A 22,747-nucleotide genomic window follows, 5' to 3' on the forward strand; every position below is an offset into this window, starting at 1 on the left:
CTTGCAGGTGGGCGTGTCTGAAACTCGACCAACAACCAATCACATGAATCTCCCGCCCCGGAAGAACAAGCACGCGGTTTGATTGGCTAGAGCTTATATTGGCATATGATTCGATTGGCTGACGCTTCCGTCGAAGCTTCAAAAGTTGAACATTGCTCAACTTTTGCAGAGAGCAACGCTCCAACAATGCAGTTCGGCGAAGCGTGACGCCACCTCATTCAAAGTGAACGGGCAGAAGCTTCAACGCACGCTGCCGTGTGGACAGGCCGTAAGACTTGCCTCCAATCTGGAGCTTCACGGCCGTTCACGCCTCAGTCAAATGAATGGAGTGGATGGATTTAGCTTTAGCACATCATACAACTTTGAGGAAGTAATGTTTAAAAAAGTGCTAAGGCTGTGAAGTTGATTGACCTAATGCTGATTTAAAAATCAAGTCTCTTTCCCACTGTAATTTAAATGAAATTACATAAGGAACACGGAAGTAGTATTACTGCCGTTTGGCCACTACGAAAATGTGCTTCAATGCCCTGCGCACTTCTTGTGGGCTTGGTAGGATGGTAGCCCCTGCATGACTAACACCACATCGAGACATGGAGACACAGAGGGGGGCTGAGGAAGGAGGGTCTGGCAAGAGACTGGGAGATACGGAGAAAGCAAAAAAAGGAGCAGACAGGAAAATAAGAAGGAAGGTAAATCCAGACACAACACTTCCTCTGATGACAGGTGTGAAGCAACTGTACCACAGACATCCAGAGATGAGTCTTGAGAAACATCCCTACCTTTCACTGTTTGTTAGTTACTACCAGCTACTCTGCAATACCTCTGTCATACCCATTAATATGTTGCGATGTGCTGTCACTATCTACTTTGTAAGGGCCTACCAGAGCTTATAATATATGCTTACATGATCGTCGGCTGGGGGTCTTCTGCAGTGGGAGAGTCGCAACAGGTCGCTTCAGTGCAAATCTCCTGGAAGAAGAGAGAGGAGGAGAAAGAAAGAAAGGAAGAAGGCACAATAAAACCATCAGTTTTCATGACCACATTGGGAATAATAAACACTCCCTGCTATGCTACAATATCCACCATTCGGTCAGCTGAGACTTGAAAAGGAGAGTGAAAGAGTGAGAAAAAACACACTTGCTGCCGACAAAACTGCACGGTTAAATGTTTATGAATGTTCTTTTTCTTCATTTGCTCTCCTCCCTTCCCCTTTTTCAAAGCTCTTAGACGGTGCCAAGAAACTGCCCCGGCCTCCTGAGCTCTGTGTTCGTCCGAACGCACACTGATGTGTGATTTTCCATCCACTTGCCATCCAAAGTGGATCGGTACCAGCACTATCATTTTCTGTCATTACTCATTTCGGTCCAGACATTGTGCGGAAATCCAGACTATTTTGGCAGTATGAAGCAAGAACAGAAATAAGCGAAAATAAGGGGAGTGAAAGAGAAAGAGGGTGAAAGCTGTGTGACTATGACAGAAGTAAAGACGGTGGGTTCAGCCGTGTTAAGAGAGAATGGTTGACAAGACATGCTGATGGAGCTTGTTGTTTCCTACCTCTCCTGGAACTGTTTGGACGGAATTAAGCCGGCACGAGGATTGTCTTCTCCTTCGTGTTTGGCCTGCCACCAGGTTGCATCATCTTGGCTCATGACCTGTAGGATGTCGCCCATCTTGAACGCCAGTCCAGCCTCCTTACATGGGATGGCTCTGTCCTGCTTAGGCTCGTAGTCAAAGAGTGCCTTCATAAACACCTGGACATACAGCAGAGAAGGGGGGGGGAGGGGGGGACAAAACAAAGAGCTGGATTGAGGGCAGAACAGGAAAAATCAGCAGTTCACTGTAAATGACTTTTCTCTCCATTGCGTAGAGTGTGAATACTCAAGGAAAGTCATCACGGCGAACACAGAAGGTGCTTCACCAACGCTCAGGGGGATTATTTTAGAAAGGTCATTGCAATCAGAAGTTGAAACCTGCGACTGCTGGCCAAGTTAGTTTCTCCATGTGGTTCAATCAACACTGAGGATGCAGTAAGCCCTGTCAACATCTTCCAAGTGTGGCAAAACATAACATTTATTCCAGGCTCCAGTTGGAAGGGCATTGTTCCACACGTTCTTCTAAGTCTAAACACAAACTAATATATTTCCACACTAAGGGAACAAAAGTACTTTTCTTTCTTTAAGGAGTTGTTCTTATTTGCTTTGTCGGCAGAGGTATACACAACTCATCAACACAAGGGAGGTTGGACCTTTAAGTGGAAAAATCGATGACATACGTTCCCTGTTGTGGCAGTTAAGCTGCAATCTAAAGCACCGTGATGCATCTTTTGCCATAATTGAGTTCTGTCATGATGAGTTAGTACCCAAAAGACACTTCAGTACAAGTGGAAATAGAGGGAAGGTAAGTGTGTGAGAGAAAACGAGGAACAGGGAAGGAGAGATTATAGTTTTTATGTCCTATTGATTTAAAGAGTGCTTTTTGCCACGTATTAAAACTATCTTTCAGACAGAGAGGTTTTGTTTGGTTCTTAACAGCCTGTGTTGAAACCCTCCAGCTGAATACTGTACACTCATACATCTACACACTAAGATCTCTACCTCTCCCTTGGCCAAGTTCATCTGGCCTGTAGATGCTCAGCCACTTACTGTAGCTTTTACACTGCCTACTGTTAGAGCAAAGGCTGTTCCTATGACTGAGTGGCTGAGGGTTTGGCAGTGGTGAACTATTTCTCAACAGGCTCAACCATTTCAGGATTATAAATGTAAGAAGTAGCCGACCATGTCCTGTAAACATCTGTAACACAAGAAGCCTTACCTTTGTTGTGAATAATGAAAAACTGCCTTTAAAAAGGTTGAGTGGATGAACGTTTGATAAATGTTGTATCAACACGCCACTGGGTGAGAATTATGGCATGGTTGAAGTAACAGTTAAACCAGCCTCAAATGGATGGCTGAAAGCTACTGTCTACGAGGGCAGCATTCCAAATAGAGATAATCTTGTCCTACAGTGAATGTAGCTGGGTATCAGCAGTGTTACAATGGTAACCTCAAAAACGATGGCCAAAAAAACTGCAGGACTTAATGCTACAGGTTACAGTTATGATTATGTGGTCAGAATATAAACAGCTTTTATCATACTAGTCAGCAAAACGTTATTATTTGTGTTGTATTACAAACAATTTGAACCATTTTAAGGAGTCTGCTCTAAAAGGCTGTGTGGTTAGATTGTTGTTGGAAAGAAGCAGCCTGTGGTTCACGAGCTGGTAGGATCAGAAAACAGAATGTTGGCTTAAGTGTATATAAGTGATGCTGCATGTCCATCTCTTTAAATTAAGGAAAATGTTACACTCGGTATCCTTTTACAATAGTTTATTGTTTTCTTAGCTCAACCCATTCAAGCCCCTATTGTGTCACTTTATGTCTCTACAACCTCTGCTGCAACCTCAAAAACAGTTTGAACAAGGCCTTTGACTCAAGGTGGAAGAATGGTTTTTTTTAAGTCTCTGCTCTCCGTGTCATCTGGTAAAAAAACAGACACTTTGAGTTTCACGACTGAAGCAAAACCTTGGCTTATTTAAGTCGCAAGATTGTTACTACGGATCTGTAAGGTTTGTATGGTTTAAAGATGTATTATCTAGGTATCCAAAACACAGGTTTTGTTTAGATTCATTAAAGTAAAGCATCCCAAATGTTTTAATGGTAACGAAACTTAAATAGCTTTTCTGCAAGTTTTGATACATTTCAATAACCTGCCCTAGTTCTACAATCACATTACCATGTGTACAGCCCTTCTCCCCCCTTGTCCGTATATCATTGCCTCCCTGTGGCTCAAAAGCAATGTTCTGTATCCAATAAAAAAGTATTCTGAGAAGCTCTTAATGTCTTTTGAACCGATGAGTGTAACCCAAAGAACATAATGATTGCGCCTTACCTTTGGCTCCTTGCTTGGCGCCTCTTCCTTGATTGCAGGGACAAGTTTAAAGGTGATGGCTCCTTGTGACTGGGCCTGAACATTGGGAAAGATAAGATAGATACACCAGTTTAGGTACAAATGAAGGGGGCGGGAACCATTTATCTGTTTCACACAGCACCTAATTCAGTGAAAGTCACACAATGCGAACCACTGTATGATTTTTCAACAATGGAAGGGTTATAAGGATTGGATGACTGTACTTGGCAGGATAGGGAGCGTGTGTAGGGGTAAGAGGAGGAGTGTTGAAAGCTATCATCAGCTCCGGAGGCCTTTGTGTCTGTCTGAGTGGGCCTCCAGAGTTTAAGAGACTGTCTTTCCTCTCCAGTTGTCCCCCCTGGCAGAGCTCAGGCCCATGGCGGAGCTTGTTTGAGGCGTGCGGCGGAGGCTGCTTGGAGAAACTACTAAGCATCAATCTCTTCCAGGGGGACCGCGTGGCTCTATGCATGCTGTCTAAAGACTTACAGAGAAAAGCCAGTGTTTGGTTTTCTGCACTGCGATGGGAGGCACGTGGTCCTAAGTGAGTTAGGGGAGGTTTTTTGCCATCACAAACAAGGATTGTTATGTTGGCCAAGGGACTGGAGCTTAAACACAGGAGAAAACTCTTGGACAGCACACACAAAAAACAGAGAGAGGGCAGACGAGGCTTACCAGAATACGGATGATTTCCTCCGGTTTCTTGTCATCCACAGGGATTCCGTTGACCTCCTTCAGTTCATCCCCAACATGAATCAATCCTGCCAAACACACACAATATTCTATTATTCTGATGTCCTAATACAGGTAAGTTACAGTTTAAAAAGTCCAGTTCTAATAAAGCCTAGGGATGTGTACAGCACACTACATTACTGTTTATCGTAGTGGTGGTATTAGAGTTTGGAAGGTAATCAAAACTTTATTGTCGACACATGTAGAGTTGTGCCTATGGCTACACTGTGGCAGAGCTGAACAACAGACTGGACACTATGAACACATTTTTGAATGGAAACCATTTGCAAAACAACTGAAGCATTATACTTCATGTTTATAAGAAAAAAAGTGAATAAGTAAAAGTGATGACACAGAACTTGTGGATTCAGGTGCAGTGATAATTCCTGAATACATCCCTGTTACGTCAGACTTCATTCCCCACTACATATTCACGTACAAATGTTGAGACGAAAATGTATAAAAACATGTTTGAAAAAGAGGAAAAACTCACCACTTCTGTCGGCTGCCCCTCCTCTCATGATCCGGGCCACCAGGATGGCTCCTGTGTGATCGTCACGCATTATGGTTGCACCCTGCAGAGCAAAAACACAGAATGGAGAACATTTGGATGAGCTGCAAGTACTTTTGTTAATAGATGCATCGTCAAAATGATGAGATTATTGCCCAAAATGACAATAAGAAGAAGTATTGGAAATTCAGTCAACACATAACCCTTTTTATAAAAAAATGATGTGGAGGTTTTTTTGTGATGTTTTTACCTCCCATGTAACTAATAGTGAGAACATGCCAAGTATGGCAAGACATAAAGACATGGCATTTTCTCTTTCTTGCTATGATATACCGTAGATACTTTTTGTAACTGGTTGCTGGAGTAAGGCACAGTGAGAGATCAATTTCATGTGTAAACCAATGGAAAAAAGCTCAAAGATTTAAATAAATAGTCCCCCAATAGCATCTTGAAGCAAGTTTGCATTCATTTCTCCAAAGAAACAAATAGATTAAACTAATTACTGAACATAAGCATGCCAAGTAAAAGCATCAAACTATTTTACGTAGCTTATGGCTTGGAAAGAGAGGGGGAAGCTTAGCAGGTACGAGGCAGACGACTCAAAAGACACACCCAAACACCCAATCCTTCCCTGTCCTCCTTTATGGGCTTAGTGCTCAGCCAGAAAGACACACGAAGAAGAGGATAGTGTTTCAACTTCCTCATTGCTATGCTAAACAAAGTGTAGCATTGATGCATTTACCAGTTAACCAAAATAGGCTCGGTAGGTCTAACGGGTGCCGACCTGTCACCCCACGATCACAGCTTGTCTGGCTGAGATTTAGAATGGAATAGGATAGCAAACTGCAACTGAACGTGTGGCGTCATTCTCGCTTGCGACCCGAAACCAGACAAATGCGCCGTCTAGTCGGCACATAGTTTGTTGGAGCCGCAACTCATCGTCCACTAGCCGTGCCATATTTCAGCTGTCCTAACCCACTGTCGCCCAGGTGGACCGCTGGAGAGTAACAAAAGCTAGCTGGTCAGGTTTGTGTCACTTTCCTGTTTGCCTTCCTCCGACAGGCCCAAAGTAGTTCTGGCTACTACCATGGATGGGAATCCCAGGAAGAGATATTAAGAAAAACAGATCCTCAAAGACCAAAGGAGCCTCTGGTTTGTGCCACTTCGCCGATGCCATTAGCTTGTCATCTTGGTTGTTTTCACGACCTGTTCACACGTAATGGTTTTCCTCCTAGATAATGGTTTCCTCAAGGCTTTTTGGGGTGTGGAGATTGGAAAGGACATCAGGATAAGACAGTGGTAGGGTTTGCAGAGAGTCGCGCACCTAATAGAATAATGGGGCTAATTAGAGAAACCCGAGAGTTTGCAGTAGGAGAAAAATCGGTGGAGCAGGTCAGTGAGAGGGGAAGGCAATGCCAAACCCTGGTGTCAGGGTCACGTATAACCTCTCAGTGTGACTTTTTAAAGCAGCTGTTTGTGAAGCAATGGCCCTCAGACAGACAGACAGACAATTATTTTTGTGTGTGCGTCTGAAAGAATAGAGCGCTGCGGGAAAAGAGATGGACTGTGACAGACAACAGGGTGAGATGGGGAGTCTGCAGGTAATCTCACAGGAGCATTCAGACATGTGGTCATTAACTTTGCTTTCTGAATCTCCTTTTTGGAGGCTGGCTGATGGCCAGTGGTATGATGGATGTTTTTATTGTGTCCCCAGGGCTCCCTGGTGGCTGGTGGCAGTCTAAAGGCTAACTAAACAGCGCAGAGAGAGCCTTGGACTCTGAGTTTGTTACGACAAAAGGCTTGTCTGCATAGACTCCAGAGACATGCTCTCCATCGCATGCCTGTGCCTATCTATGGAATCTGCTCACACATGGTGTGTTGATATAAATCTTGTTTTGACACATATGGCTTAAATCATATGTTGAAAGGCTGATGCCATTTAGAAACACCACTTTTACGACTTTTATTGCAAGTGGCAATGGTGATTATAGAGCAACACTTTTAACGTTCAAACGCGAAAGCGTGGGGTCGTGAACCCAGATCTCCGGGAAGCCATTTTATTCCCATTCAAACCACCATGCTTTATGTGTTTTATACACCAGTAGAGAAACAAACAACTTTGCCCATGCGTGTTTTCCATTTACACCGCACTGACTCTCTACGAGGAGTTATTTGAAGCAGCAGTTATTTAAAAGGTCTTCATTCTTTCGTGACTCTCATCTGACCCACTGCCCTTCAAAGTGATGGGCCTACAACGGGATGCCAAGGCAGCAGCAAGGGAGAAAGAGATTCATGGAGGGAGGGGGAGCCTCCCTATATAATCTGGCCAACCCCAGTCTGAACTCAGCTCTGGTACGGTAGCCAAATGAGCTCTGTCCGATAAGGAAAGCTAAGAGAGGCCAAAACGCTCCAGTGGCAACACGAGCGAGCCAGACTGAAGGGTAAGTGGAAGAGCAGAAAGAGTCTGGACTGTTGACTGGGAGGGAAGCAAAGGAGGCAGACAGTGGGGGTCGGAGTTGAGCGTAAGACTGTTTTTGTATAAGTGATTTAGTAAGTGAATGAATAAGAGGTAGATATAAATTGAAGGGATATGATAAGAAATGGACAGTAAGAAATGAAGAATGCAAGAGATGTGCTAAGATGTCCAATGCAAAAACTCAAATGAGTCTTTACCGGACTGTCATGAAATGATTAAGAGTAAAATTAAAGACTTTGTAAAAACAAAAATGAGTATTTTTGAAGTATTGCAGTACTTAGATTAACTTAATCTCTGCTTCTCTAGGCGACAACTAGCACATTTTATCCCTGGACGAATGTAGCTTACAGTCGTTTTTTGTTGCAGTGTCCTAAATAAAATGCTATATTCTTAGTTCTCTTCTTCTGTTTCAAATCTGCCTCCTGCATTTTAACCCAGTATTAAAGGTCACCTATTTGAATATTTTTCAACAGTATATTATAGATTTTAGATATATACAAAACATGTCTCTGAAGTGTTTGGTGGGAAATACCAAACAGATCATGCATTGTAGCACACCGTATACCCCTCTGTTTCATTCCTAAAGTGCTGATTCTGTATCTGTAGCTTTAAATGCAAATGAACCGCCACTCCCCGACCCCTAAGCAAAAGTGTATGGTTTGAAAAAAAGGTGGTGCTCTATGAGAAGATTCAGGTGATAAGGTGAGCGGTTGTAACCCTGGTTGGTTATTGGCTAATCGTCGCACAACCCCAACACATTCCTAAATATGTGGCCAAAATCTGATGAGCTAATTTTCACACAAGTTTTTATATAAATGGATCAGAAGAACAAAAAGGATGAGTTTTTTCTCCTGAAACTTTAAGAATCTTTTAACACAGAGGAGCTACATATTTATGTGTAAAGACATGAAAAAGTGGATTTTGCATAATAAGTGACCTTTAAAGCAAACAGGTTTGAGATCAAGTGAAGTCAGGCAACCTCATTGAAGGCACTCAAAATATGGAGGTAGTAAGTTAAAGATGTCAGAAAGTATCCAAAGTTCAAATCGACAGCAAACTGTTGAAATAATCACACCTCACATTTTCACGTTTTTCTATGGCCATTCCCAAGTTTTCCCAATTCTTGATTATTTCGAGAGTGCCAAACTTCCCCCTCATTAGAATCTATAGTCAGCTTTCATATTCTCAATCCTCCAGGGGTCCATCAGCCTCTCCTGGAGGCCTGACGAATTGGAAGCAGTGAAGGCAGCTGGAACAAGCAGGGCAAATCCAACATCATGAACTCAGCATCACCTCCCCCTGTGCCTTGATACCCTATGGGTGCTATCATCAGAATCCAGCCATGCATGGCCACTAATGAGGAGTCCTTGCTCTGTTAAACAAATACATAAACAGTCAGGCTAGAAGCTAACTAAGCTCCATGAGGCGTGTGTGTGGTGGGGACGGAGGTACATCAGGAAGAAACAAGGTAGGTAAAGACCCTCAAGCACCTAGATGGGCTCCCTGGTGTAGCAGCTAAGCATTAGCACAAACTGATGGCAAGGCTTACACCGAGCCTTCAGCGCCTACTGGCACATGGAAGCCATTTCAGACTTTTCCTTGCGCTTGGAAACAGCGCAGGAAGTCAGAAGGGGAATGTCTACGTCTGTCAAAGCACATACACGCATGAGTGACAGCATGTGTAGGTGTGTTTTTGTGTGCATGCAAGCGTGCCTGCGTGTGTGTTTCTATGAGAGCTTCTACCTGAAGTCAGGCCAAACTGGCCCAAGAGAAACCTCAAAAGACTGGATGATTGATGCTGGACAGCCACTAAGCCTGATGAATGGGCTATGCTATGTTAGCAATTAAAGACAGGGCGCCACTTAACCATCAAGTGGCTCAACTGCAATATTTGCAAAAGAAAAAGATAGAACTGCGCACACACAAGCCGGTAAGCTTGTTAGGGACTGATTTCATCTTCCTGTTGTCAACCATTGCTCCAGTTTGCACTTTAGATGAGTGTAAAAATAGTACTTCCAGTATTGAAACATTGTAGGGCAGAAGGAACAGAAACAGTCAAAAATAGAGATGAGAGGGGGGTCATCGTGGACTTAGGAGGGCCTCCTAGCTGTGGTCAATTAGTCATCAGTAAGGCAATCCGAAGCCTCCACTCCTAACGTGATCAGCTCCATATGCAGCCGCTGCTCCCAGCTCTTTTCCTCAATTTCTAACACATAAATGCCTCTGATTGTTATTGTTCGGCCGGCCAAAACGCAAAGGCTTAGTCTCTGCTGTGTGATGAGGAGAACTGGAGCGACGCTTGTCCGTATCCAGCCATCGCCCCTCCCAGCGCATGCACTGGAGCGCACATACAGACATCGCAGCCACATTAAGTATGTGATGACAAATGGCTCACACCTCATACAGAGCAGGAAAAAAAACGAGAGAATAGGGAATCAAATATGGATGTATGAGAGTGTGTTTATTAGAGAGAATGGAATGGAGGCAAGCTTGTCCAGGGAACTGTCAGCGCACAGTAGTGCCATGAAACTTCAGCAGATAAGAGGAGTAAGACAAGCTGAATGTTGGATGCGTCATCATGTTAGCTTGCCTGCGGATTGGCCACATTGGGTTTCTGGCAAGCTGTGTCTTTAAGGGGCAATTAGAATGCCCTCTGGCTGATGGACGGGATTGATGGCTGGATGACATGATGGAAGCAGGCTGGCTTGTATTCTGGTTGTATGGATGACGAGAGAGCTGGCTAGTTGTCTTGGCCTGGCTCATCACGTCTCGGGGGCTGGGGCAGGCTATGTGTTGCCTGTTTGGTAAATGCCACAGTGGAAAAGAAGGATCCAAGGATGTCTTTACCTTGACGTGGCCACAACTAAAGCCACTCCACAGTTCTTAACTCGCCAGGGAAAACAAGCACGCCGCTCCATTTCAAACACCGACCCCTCGGCCCGCAACGACAACTCAAAACATCGGCCCGTGAAGCGAACCGCACACTGTGGCATTTGACAAACATTATTTCTCCCTCCAGATTGAGAGCGACAAGGGAAAACAAACACGAGTGGCCCGGGCAGAGAGGCCAACGTGTTTTGACATTATGTCACTTAACAGCAAAAGTGTAACAGGGACAATAAACTCCTGCCGACTGCTGTGTTGACTGCTATGTTTAGAGGTATGAATACAAAGGTTAGTGGAAACACATGCTGGCGTTCTTCACACCAGATGTCGATCATGGAAAACCCAAAATACAAATTGGGAATGGGCCCCCTGGACATTAAAATACAATTACCTCCAATCATATCTGGTGTTGGAGTGTGTCATTTCATCTTACCTCACTGGGATGGCATAGAGCCCCCCACACATAACACACATGACCGTTCCACACATTGAGAACTGCATATTTACGAGTTCTTACATCCTCGAACGCCACAGTCTCCAGGGCATCTCAGAAGGTGTAAAATAATGTAGTATTCGGTCATGATCAGAAAATCCATTGAGAATATGGTCACCTATAAACATTAATACAGTGCTGTAAAGAATTACCAAGAGCCCAGATGAAAATCTATATTATTTTTGCAAAGGGAAAGAGCACCTGAAGTTTTACGTCAAATGATTTTTCGAGCTGATGCAACAAAGCTGCTGGCCAATCCCCTCTGGGTGTCCTGGTGCATGACTTTCCCCCCGTTTATAAATCATTAATCATTATCACTTGTGATTGCAACTAATAAAAACGACTCCCCGCCCACCCTACCTTTCCTCTCTTCATTCCTAGACTCCCTCTTGCACTAAACCAGGCTCCGGTTTCTCTTTTTATTTCCTTAACCTCGGTCCTGACCTCCCAGTCGTAATTAACAAGTGTACTGAGAAAAAGGAAAATTGCGGGTCATTATTTTCATAATTATGGTGAGGAGGAGAGATTCCAGGAGAAACTGCCAGGTAATGTAATGCAGAGGGCCTTGTGACGGAACGGCTTACCTTCATTGCTCTTCCTCCACCCCCTCTTTCCTTTTCCTCCTCTGCCTCTTTAAACCTTAATGTTAGCTCAAATCATTACCAAGTTGCTATGATAACACACTTAGCAGCCCACCTCAGAACTTCAGACAGGTGCTGGCGAATTTGGGTGTGTGAATCTGTGTGGCAATCTCACCAAATGTGTGTATTTCTTTCCATACTGTCCGTATGACTCACCATGTAGACTGAGTGGAATCGCCGTCTCTTTGCTACAAGCCGGACAGTGCCAGATATTTAGTCATTATGTACTGTATGTGTGTGTCTTGTCTGAGAGCCCTGCATGAGCGCATACAAAGAGACAGTTGTGTCACAGAGAGAGGTCTATCTCTGCTGTGGGATTGTTTAGTGTTTTCCCCCCGTCGTTATCCCGGGTAAAGAAAACTGCACTTTCACATGTCACTTCTCATTTCCAAAGTGGGCTGGGAAGCAGGGCCGCTGAGGAGCACCCGGCCTGACGGGCAACAATGCTCGCATTCAGCCTCCGAGGCTCTCTGGCTCTCGGAGCGCCGAGCGGAAAAGAGCAGGAGTGCTGGGATGTGTGTCCTCGTTTATGATTACACATGATGGGAGGAAGACATTTTATTTAAGAGGGCCGTGAGATTAGGATCTGGGAATGCCTCAGATGTGGCTTTGGAGGCCGTGCATGTTTTCACATTCACAACTCGGCGGGCTGCAAGGGTGGTGTTACTAATGGCCGCTGAACTGAGTGTTGCACAAGAACATGCATATGAACAAACACAGGCTTTGAGAGGTCTGCCGTGTGCGATATTCTGCATTCTGTATGAGTTTTACACAAATGAACCTTCTCTTGTAGGGTATTACATTTTTTTTATTAGTCAATAAACACAAATGAATGTATTATTATATCTACCGAAACCCTTTTTATATGTTACTAGTTAACCATCCTGCATCACCAACAACTATAATATAACATTTATAACACAAATATAATATATAATCACTCCTACAAAATCGCTGTATAATGCCTGCTAATGTCATCAGGTCGAAAGGTGCAACAGAAGTCCCCAGATAGAATCAAAATAATGATTTGCAGGCATATGGTGTGTCTATTAACATTAAGGTCAACAGATGACCTGTTACTTTTTTATACCTTTTTACTCTTTTCTTTTAATAGGCATTTCACTGGTGCACAGGGAGTGTACAACACAATAAAAGACTTATAAATGACATCATTCTTTTTCTTTTAGCAAGTGTCTCTTGGGTGTAAGAAGTGCGGTCTAAATCTTCTTTCAACTCCCTGCTTGAGGTTTTAAAACAACTCTTGCTCTGCCTCTTTAGATGACATGTCAGTAGCTTAAAGGTTAGAAAGGAAAGGTTGGTCGCCCAAAGGTGGAGCTAGAAAAAAAGTATTGTTCTCAGTGAAATCCACCCAATGAATTAAAAGGGTAAAAAACACTACAGGCACAAAAACACAATTACACAAATACAGTAAAACCAAACATACACACATAAAATACGATTAAGATTAAAGCAGGAAGGACATAATGCGTTTGAACGAAGTGCATAAGCCTTTACTGCGACATGACGGCAACGGGTGTAAACTCAAGACAATCTAAAATGTAAAAACTCATCAGATCCACATGAATCACACGGATGATCAATATTGGATTTAAACGCCAACTTTGCACCCCTGCAGTGAGCCAGTCAACACCGGCAGTGCTCTCCACTTGTCCTCATGTTATGAGCATGGTGCTCCATCTTCTTCTGCAACGCTCCCAAGACACTGCCGCCTAATCCATCAAGTGAAAGATGTATTGCTTTTAAAGCACATGGGTCTATCTTTAAAACACTAACATGTGTGCTGTCTACTCTAATCTCATCTGCTCCATTAATTCCCAGCCAGTGTCATTACTTTCCTCATTCAGTCTACTTTCTGATGTAAACAGACAATAGAAAAGTCACTTTTTTGAAAAACACATCTATTTAGTCTGCTTGGTAACTGTCTCAATCAAGAACCTTTCCAAGGTTTTCAAGGATGCTCAAACTTACTGAGTAAACTTGGGTTTGTATACATTCACATCTAAACACTTTAAACGTGTAATAATTGAGATGGTATTAAGACTGTCTGAATGAATGCACTTGTGAAGACTTCCAGACAAATGAAATCACAGCAGACCCAATTGTGTCAGAGGGGGCGTGCCGGCCACAGATGAGAGAAGCATGGCATGTCAAATTGCCAATAGATCATTCCTGCGACTACCATTCATGGAAAACCAACTCCGTCACAAACTGAATCGATCACAAGAATGTCCTGCCTCACAATCATCAACTCCCTTATAAAGCAAAGAAAAATTCACTGACATCAATCTCACAGCTGGAGCTTTTACAATAATAACGTTGGACATGTCATCTGAATTTTAAAAAATTGCAGCAACTTATAGAGCTTTGCAGTTGCACTGGTGCTATTTGTGGCTCTGTAATGAGAAGACCAGCTGATCCACTGGTGGCTGGGGCGGATGGCTGGGCTCAGTAATTTAATATCTGTATTGATTGGTGGTAGCTGGTGCCAGGCAGGAAGGTGTTGGCATTGCCAACTGGATGGCACGAATATTACAGTCTACACAGTTTCCATTCAGTTGTACCCGATGACACCCAGTCATATTGGAAACAACAGAGCAATAAGAAATGGAGAGTGGAGAGGAAGGAGAGTGATAGATCCTGACATGGATCCTGTCACATTCCTGGCAGTGGAGGTTTTATGGCTGCTAATGATGCCTAAAAACCTGGGATGGAAGAAGTGAGTGAAAGAGGGATGGATAGAGTGTCAGTTTTGCACCGAGGATGAGGATTTCGCACAAATGCGAAACAGTACTGTAGAGAGGTGCATCTATAATTCTACATTCCTGAACTGCAGGTGTTCATATAGAAAAAGGGAAGTAAAGGGTTAACTCTACTTGAAGTGAAATGCACTATCGTTAAGCTGTTGCATGTTAAAAGCAATAATGTCCTCATTTCAACTCAAATAAGATTTGTTATGTACCAAATAGCAAAACCAGGTGAAAGAAAATTACTTAAAAGACTATTGGCGAAATAGAAACACTGTGTGCTAGTAGGAGGACAACTTAGGATGAACTGAGTGGGAGAAGAGTATGAACATTACTCTGACAGCGATGAGAGCCGCCACCGACGGAGTGACATTGAGCAGGCTGTCAAGTGATGTATAAAACAAACTCACAAACAGCGGGGCGTGCGCGGCGAGCATCTCAAAGTCTGCTATTTACATCTGCGTTGCTGGACTTCCAGAACATCCAAATGAGAGGAACAGAGCCGGCCACAGCGGGCTTGACAGCCTCGAATGTTCTCACATAATACCGATGGTCACCCGGAGCAGCTGCGGTGTACCCTGCTGTGGGCGTTCAAAATGGTCTTTTGCTACTCAACACATTTTGTGTGTGTGGAGATTGGGATCTTCCATAATGCTCTGGGACGACCATGCAACTCCTACAGTACATGGCAGTGCAAGTCAATTAAGTTCTTCAGCCAGCAACTCAAAACACTTATGATCACAAATGTTTAAAATCTGGCATCTCACTACACTTGAACCAATAAAAATGACATTTAAATCTAGAGAAATTGGTGATTTAAAGCTGTATTAACAATAATGAAAGATGTAACACTATATAACTTGGGGGACATATTTTCAGCTCATGTTTTAGGCCTCTCTCGATCTTCCAAGCTCCTGTATATTTTTGTTTTGGATGATTTGTGGGACACCAGTGCATTTCAACTTCCTCCAACTTTTGACTCAACTCTGAGTTCTCCTATTTGTCAGTCTGCATTCAAGCCCTTCATCACCGGAGCAAAACCTCACCAGTATATCAGCAACACCAACACATACTCCGCACTGACGCAACCCCCTTAATGCTCAAATTTAGCTCCCCACCAAAACTGTTTTGAAACCCTATCCAAAATAACACATTCTTTTAATAAAAAGACATGGCTGAGCTGATGTTTCTGTATAAGTGCACATGTTTATGCCGCTCTCCAAACCCAATTATTTCAATGTCCTGACACCTGAGCTAATAAATCTGCCGGTTTGAGAGCAGCGGGAGAGCAGAGAGTACAACAGAAAGAGGGGGAAGAAGAAGGGGGGAGTTCGTCCTGGAAGATAGAGTTTTTAGTTCCACTGAAATGTCGCATGAAGTCAGGCTCTAAGAAATGATAGTAATTAATCAGAGCTACTGAATACAATCCGCTCAACTAATCACAATGAACTAAATGGATGAGTCACAAGGAAAGGGGTCTGCATGCTAACCACAGCCCAATCCCTACAAAAGTGTAGAATGAGACAAAGGCAGATAGTGAAAAAACAAGAAAATAAAAAAGGGCGAAGTAAGGAGGGATGGAAAATAAATGAGATATTGTATAGCCGCGCTGTAATCATGTGGAGATTGCAAATTTTAAGGCTGATTATATGAAATTAGGAGTTAAAGGGCACATCCAAATCAATTTGGTGCGGCACTGAATGAGGAACATTCGCAATTAGAGGGTTTTTCATTGGTTAGTGAATTGCTGTGATTTCACTTTCAGCATCTGACCTGCAGGTTGTTTCCTTAATATACGATCTACTGTAACTGTTCATTAGGGTCAGTTTCCCTTCAAAGATGGACATGATGACAACCGTTAAGGGGCCAGAGGTAGATGGATAACCTTCCCATTTCATGTCTAATTAGAGGGTCACACAAATAAAGTAACTTCACCTTCACAAATTGCAAAGTAACAAGAGCAATTTCACAATTTGTGCAGAATTTTGACAAATGTCAGCACATTTTCAGTTTGGGTGTGGTATTAGGAGCTGCTCTGCTGGAGCACTAGATCAGAATTTCATTCAGAGTTATTATGCATTTTTAAAGTTTAAAACCTTCATAATCAATACAAAAAAGCTTTCTGTATTGAAAAGGTTGTATGATGTGAACATATGGTGGTACGGGTTCTTTAGTGTAAAACTACTAGGTAAAGGATTGTTGAGAAAACATTAGACATGTACATTAGGGGAAAAAATATATATATTAGGTTTGAAAAGGCCTTTAGCTACACAGTCAAATATAGTACAAAATGTAGAAGTCCCACTTTTTTTTTGAAAGTCTACATTACTAAAGCTTTATTCCCTAAGGAACAATTTGACAAATGGAAGTCGCACTCTCTCGAGACACATGAATTCTTTAGTGGACTTAAGAGTCATAGGTTCTGACCAAAGGTGTGTACATATGACTGTAATGATGGAAGTCTTTTTCAAAGGTTGCAAACCCTTGCCGAAAAAGAGGCCTAATCTTCTAAGGGGATTCAAGTTGATCTTGTTTTGGTGCCCTACTTAAAAATAGAAAAACCATCACACTTGACATTTTTGAGATTGCTCGATACCACAATAGCAGGCCTTTAGAATTCTTTGTTTTCTTTCATGCATACATAGGAAAAGTATGGCCTGTAGAAGAATTCACCGGTTGTCAACATCACGTCAGGCCTAACTATAGCCACAGTGGGTCCTATGGGCAGTGAGAGGGCAACTAAGACAGGCACGAAAGAAACGCATTCAGTAAAGTGCTACTTTCAGTTGCTCACCAGTTGTGTAAGATGTCATTGTAGAGTGTGAATTGGTCTGTGTAATTATTGTAGTTGCAAAAGCAAATTTGGTTGCTATTGGTGTTACGTTTAAGAAAAAGCTGTATTTTCCAATGCAGGTTGAGAGTAATTATAGCTTGATTCCCTATGAATCAATTTGGGTAGCCTGCTCTGCATCAACAAACTAAACAGAATTAAATGTAGCATACTGGCCATTTCAACAATATTGCGGTGATACTGATGATATACTGCATTTGAAAACCCACATTAAATAAAACCACTTTTAAATTGAACAAGTATTTATAAAACTGACCTCAAAAAGAACCCCGGAGGCACAGCACCTTCTCTATTTAAGTTTTTGAAATTACACAATAACCAGTGTCTACCCTTAACCTATAAATTGTAACTCATTCCCTATATTACTAGAAAAATGTATTCTACATAATTAACACCTTTAATCTTGTACAATACCACGCATTACACATTGTAAATGTGTGTTACAGATGTCCTCAGGAGCCAAATTTACTGAAACAAAAAAGAATCAAGCCGTGTAATGGAATAACACCGGCTGGATGATTACGCTGACTGGGGCGGGTGTAAATCACATTATGGTTTCAGGGAATGTGATCCAACATCACAAGACTCAGGAGAGGCCGGAACAGGAAGCGCCCGGGACAATGTGTGTTCAAACGGGAGAGCGAGAATTCCTGCGAGCCACATTATTACGTTCAGCAGCTCCGCAGAACATGCAACAGGCAACAACCCAAAAATGGTTTAGGTGTGTTCTCCTTCCCCAGGGGTGTGGTGAAAGGAGCGCGCCGGCCTGGAGCCAAGATGGTGGTTAGGGTGAAAACCACAAAGTGAAAATAGAGGCGGCTGGGGCCAGGAAACGTCCGGCATAGATCAAAGCTGGGCGGAGCCTCAGCACACAACAAAGTGCTTCAATGACAGATGGAGGTCAAGAGCTTGAGTAAAGGAGTGTTTACGTATGTGCTAGGGCACTGAGGTCAGTCAGTGAATCAAAACAACGGCAAAACGTAAGTTATCAGGCGACAAAGATGAAGAAATGTAAAGGTATCAGGTGAAGCCAGCGGGAATTAGGTTTGGTGGGGTTACAGAAGCCCATTACCAAATGTGCAGCATTGGCTGACAAGAGCAGGGAAATGCATGAAATAAAAACCATCGAACGACACAAACAGCCCAAGATGTCACTGCAATAAAGATTGGGCCAGAGGCCAACAGAGACGAGTGGGTGTTGACGTCTGGGACGGTGTCTGAAGAGCACGGACGTGAGAAGCATGTTACAATGAGAGAGCAACACTGACCAGGATAGAAAAGGGGAAGCCGTTCGCAGACAGTGAGCCTAGACTGGCTGAAAATACTCATGGCCAAGAGCAGGGTAATTGCGGTCGGTTTTGGTGTGCTTACAACTTCAAGGTTGTGGGTTGGATTCCCACAGGCAAGTACCTCAAAAGCATGTATGGTACTGGCTTGCCTTGTGGGATGGATGCTGCTTTGGTACGAGAAGTGTGTTCAGAAACGAAGTAAACAACAGCAAGATAGGAGGATTATAGTGACAAAAATATGTTAACCAGAAATGATAAAGAATCATTTCTTTTGACGACATGGTTTCTTTTAGTATTTAAAAAACTTGATTGGGAAACAGTTTGCAACAAAAAGTCTTTAGCATCCCTTGGCTCTATTCGGGAATGTTGAGGCCTATGGTGGAAGTGTTTACACCCAGGCCACTAGGGCACCCCAAAGACATCATTTTTACTATCTGTTAACTTCCCAAAACCATCTTTCAGACTTCTGGGAGCTGCTGAAAACTACGACGAGCAAATCAAACACACAATATCATATGAAAACTGACAAAGTTACTTACGAGAGGCTCCTTGTTTTTGACCAGTCTAATGATTTTCACAGAATCCTCATCGTCGTCAATGTCTTCAGGCAGCGGAGGTAGTTCAGGGTCGTAACTCTTCTGGGCGATAGTGTCGTGGACCGACAGGAGGCTCTAGTGAAAGAAAGAGAGGGCAAGAGGGATTAAATGGGAGGAAAGCAATAAGAGGCAAGGTTTATCAGTCAAAACATAAAGGCCTTTGCTTTTACCTTAGTGTAATTAGCCAAATAAAGTCTAGCAAAACGTGCTATTAAAAGTGAAATCCATCATTTCTTTCTTAGAAACAACTGCAGGGAGGATGGTTATAAATTGAGGTGTCCGCCTAAAATGCTGGGTGATGAATATGAACGCATTCATAGCCAGGAGTTGGAGCTACATGCATTAATTGCCATTAGCCCCACGCTCTCCCAACATACATTTCTCTGATTAAAGGCCACCAGCAGTCATCTGGACCAATGCTCACCAGGGACCATAAGTGAAAGGGTATGGGGGGGGGGGGGGGGGCAACCTTGGCAATGGTTTATAATACCAAAGCGTTTTAGGGCACTCGAGAAGCGTTGTTCTGTGCTGTTCGTCGGCAAGCTCAAAGTAATGAAGTTCTCAGTGGCCTAGGATATTTCGCACGTTCATGAGCAGACATGAAAAAGAGACGGGACGCAGACAAGAATGATGCCATTGAGACGTTCATTTTTCAAACTATTTAACGACTGCATGTCCGGACCAAGATGCAGCTGGACGCGTGCTGCTTTTTCCGTGGTTGAGGAGAGGGGAGAGAAAAGTGAGAAAAACATCTTCCACCATGTGTGCCAGACAAAAGTATAGAGGGGGAGAGAGAGAGAGAAAGAGAGAGAAGGATATGGTGAGAAGAGGAGCAGTGTGTTTTATGACATGGGAGCATGCTGCAGTACAGCGTTCAAGATGTTGCTAACTGGGAGCAGATGAGAGGAGGAGACACAACTGGAGCTCTGTGGCCCAGATCCACTGAGAGACAGGCTGACCAACACACACACAGAGTTTGTCTTGTCTTGCATCGTTTTTTTTCTCTTAGTGCTAAACTTAAAGTATAATGCAGGTTTATTAAAGGGGCCCTGTTATGATTATTTTCATCTTTGTAATTTTTGCCTCTACTGTGACATGATTACATGCTTTAATGTTCAAATAGATCTCTCATACTGCTGTAGCAGCACTTCTTTTTACCCTCTGTTTGAAACCAGAGCCCAGTCTGCTCTGATTGTTTAGCTGGCCAGCTTTGTTGTGATTGGTCAACAACTTAGAGATGCCCCCAAAAGCATAATAGGAGCCCTTTAAAACATTTGTCTTACTTTTATACTTGTAGTCATTATTCCTATCTGAATGTATAACATTGTAAACATAGGGCACTCTTTGGCCTGGACCTTTGTTGCAAGTTATTCCATCTCCCCCTCCTCTAATTTCTTGTCATCTCTTTCCAATTTGTAACAAAGGCATAAATTGGCCGATAAGAAAATGTAATGAAGTTCATTTCTGTGATCTAAGAACATGGAAACATCAGTGAAAAAATAAGTATATCCAGGCAAGTAACCCTAGCGTTCTGGCAATCAAACCAGCTTTTAATAAATCCCTGGGTTAGTCAAACGTATCTAGAAAAAACGTAGGGGAACGATGAAAACATTGACAATACAATTTATTATAACCTATAGAAACCATGAGGACAACCAAAAAAAGTAAGATTTTAATACTTTGATTTTTCTTCCTGGCCCAATGTTTGATTTAAACTTGTACGCAACAAAAGGCTGTAACTCAAAACTCTTAAATGTAACCTGTAATTCTATCTTCGGTCCGTAGTTACTCTAGGTGTCTTAGTCTTCCTCTAAAATGCCATAAAAGTCTTTTGTTTGCTCTTCTTCAATTTAATCTTTCATGTATTTTTTTACCAATATGTTCCTGGGGTCAGTTTGTTCATTTTTCGGAAAGGCCGAACAATGTGTCCCTGGGATTCATCCGCACTGTACGTAAACACACGCCTTGTGTAGTATTTTATAACAGTGGATGCTGTCATTATAGTGTTGAACTATTCTCTTGGAACGCAGAAAACCAAAACTGTTTGCAGATGAGAAAAATAAAGTAAACAGAATGAATCCCAAACCTGTGCTCAATGTTTAACATATGTATTATGTTCGTAGCACAATTTAATGGTATGGACCCAGATTTGCAGTGCACTGATTTGACCAATTCGAAGGTTTAGCTATATATGAGAAAATACATGACTCTATAACACAGCCAGTGAATGAAAGTAGCTCTTCATTCAGAGCAGAATAAAATATCACAGGGCAAATATTGACAGAAGAACGCTTCTGACTTTGCGGCCACCATCTCTAATCCTGTTTTCTTTTACTTATTTTTCTCCGTTTTTTCTCCCACAGGGGGTATGAGAAATATACTTTTAATTTGCCCTTGTATCAAATACTATGAAAATATCCTTTGTTGAAAGGCAGCCTGTGCCGTGACATCTAACTCGGAGAAAGGGGAAGAGTTTTTGAGTTTGGGGTTGGATACATGTGGTGTTGTGGCTCTCTTTATGGTGTTTGACTGTCAGTCGTAGTACAGGCGTCTATCAGTGTCTCGGCGGGGTGTGACTCCCATGCAGGCCTGGTGCCCGGGAAGCAGAAAAGCAGTGATTTGTTTGAGCTGTCCACCATTAGTGCCTGGAATGAGAATAGGCTCATGGTGAAACAATTTGTCATTCAATTAGTTGATTGACAATCAGCCAATTAATTTGTCTGATTTAACCTGTGTAAATAAATACAACTCAAACTCAACTGTTCAAGTCACAAATAATGTAATTTAAATAAACATGTGCTGGATCCAGCTTGTCAAATATGACACATTGCTGCTTTTTTCAGTTTTTTATCGGAGCAAACTGAAAAAGGTTGGACTATGGACTTTTGTTGACCAAAGGTGATTTGGAAAATAAATAAACCTTTCCCTTTATTCTGACATGATGATAGACTCAATGATAAACACACTATTCATTTAGAAACGTTGTTGTTGCAGAAAGGAATACAAAATGTACAAAACAGAGGCTCACCTCAACCTTTCCTCCACTAACCTGCCAGTCGCTGTTTCCTCTGAGCTCTATCCATCATTTGGCATAATATCCCTCATTGTGAATGTCCTCTTATTGATGGCACTTCCTCAAATCTGGCATTGCTCCCCACCGCCAAACTCTCCCCCATGGCCATGCCTAACAACCCGTAACAGAGCCACAGCTAATTCCTTGTAAAAACTCTCTAGGAAGTAGCAATAACAGATGCATGCTAATAGATAGCACATGGTACATGCCCTGGCTGGTGACCGTTGACATACGAGTACAGCTACACACAGGTACAAATGTTTAACACACTCTGTATGGAAGCTTTCTTCCTGGGTTGATATGAGTCAGTGGGTCTTGTTATGCCTCGGTGTCGGTGAATTAGCTGCCTAATCAAATCTATATCCTTTTATAGGCCCTGCAGCTGAGCAGAAAAGAGAGTGAGGGACGGATTGAAAGATAAAGGGCAACGAAGCCACCCTTGTTTTCCAGGCATCCCGTCCTTTCTCGGTTCACGTGTTTGTGTTCATTAGG

The 22,747-nt window shown here is 42.8% G+C and overlaps 1 protein-coding gene across 1 annotated transcript; it reads right to left on the bottom strand.

Annotated features, from left to right (window-relative positions):
* Positions 1-887: 887 nt before the first annotated feature.
* LOC104966299 (MAGUK p55 subfamily member 7) lies at positions 888-22,364 on the bottom strand. The gene is made up of 7 exons (XM_010795486.1): positions 22,314-22,364; positions 19,126-19,257; positions 5,168-5,249; positions 4,618-4,703; positions 3,928-4,002; positions 1,555-1,751; positions 888-969 (listed from the first exon to the last, which is right to left on the bottom strand). The coding sequence occupies exons 1-7, from the start codon at positions 22,362-22,364 to the stop codon at positions 888-890; spliced, it is 705 nt and encodes a 234-aa protein (XP_010793788.1).
* Positions 22,365-22,747: the final 383 nt, after the last annotated feature.

The sequence above is a fragment of the Notothenia coriiceps genome, unplaced genomic scaffold, assembly GCF_000735185.1.
Source record: "Notothenia coriiceps isolate Sejong01 unplaced genomic scaffold, NC01 NC01_scaffold00037246, whole genome shotgun sequence".
NCBI lineage: Eukaryota > Metazoa > Chordata > Actinopteri > Perciformes > Nototheniidae > Notothenia > Notothenia coriiceps.

What these genes read in the sequence shown, in the direction of transcription:
- LOC104966299 (XM_010795486.1), bottom strand. Translation starts at nt 22,364, where the DNA reads ATGGCCATGGGGGAGAGTTTGGCGGTGGGGAGCAATGCCAGATTTGAG. An exon ending in AGGAAATCATCCGTATTCTG is followed by an intron (nt 4,003 to 4,617) that starts GTAAGCCTCGTC and finishes CCCAATGTTCAG; the next exon opens with GCCCAGTCACAAGGAGCCAT. An exon ending in TCCAAACAGTTCCAGGAGAG is followed by an intron (nt 970 to 1,554) that starts GTAGGAAACAAC and finishes CTCTTCTTCCAG; the next exon opens with GAGATTTGCACTGAAGCGAC.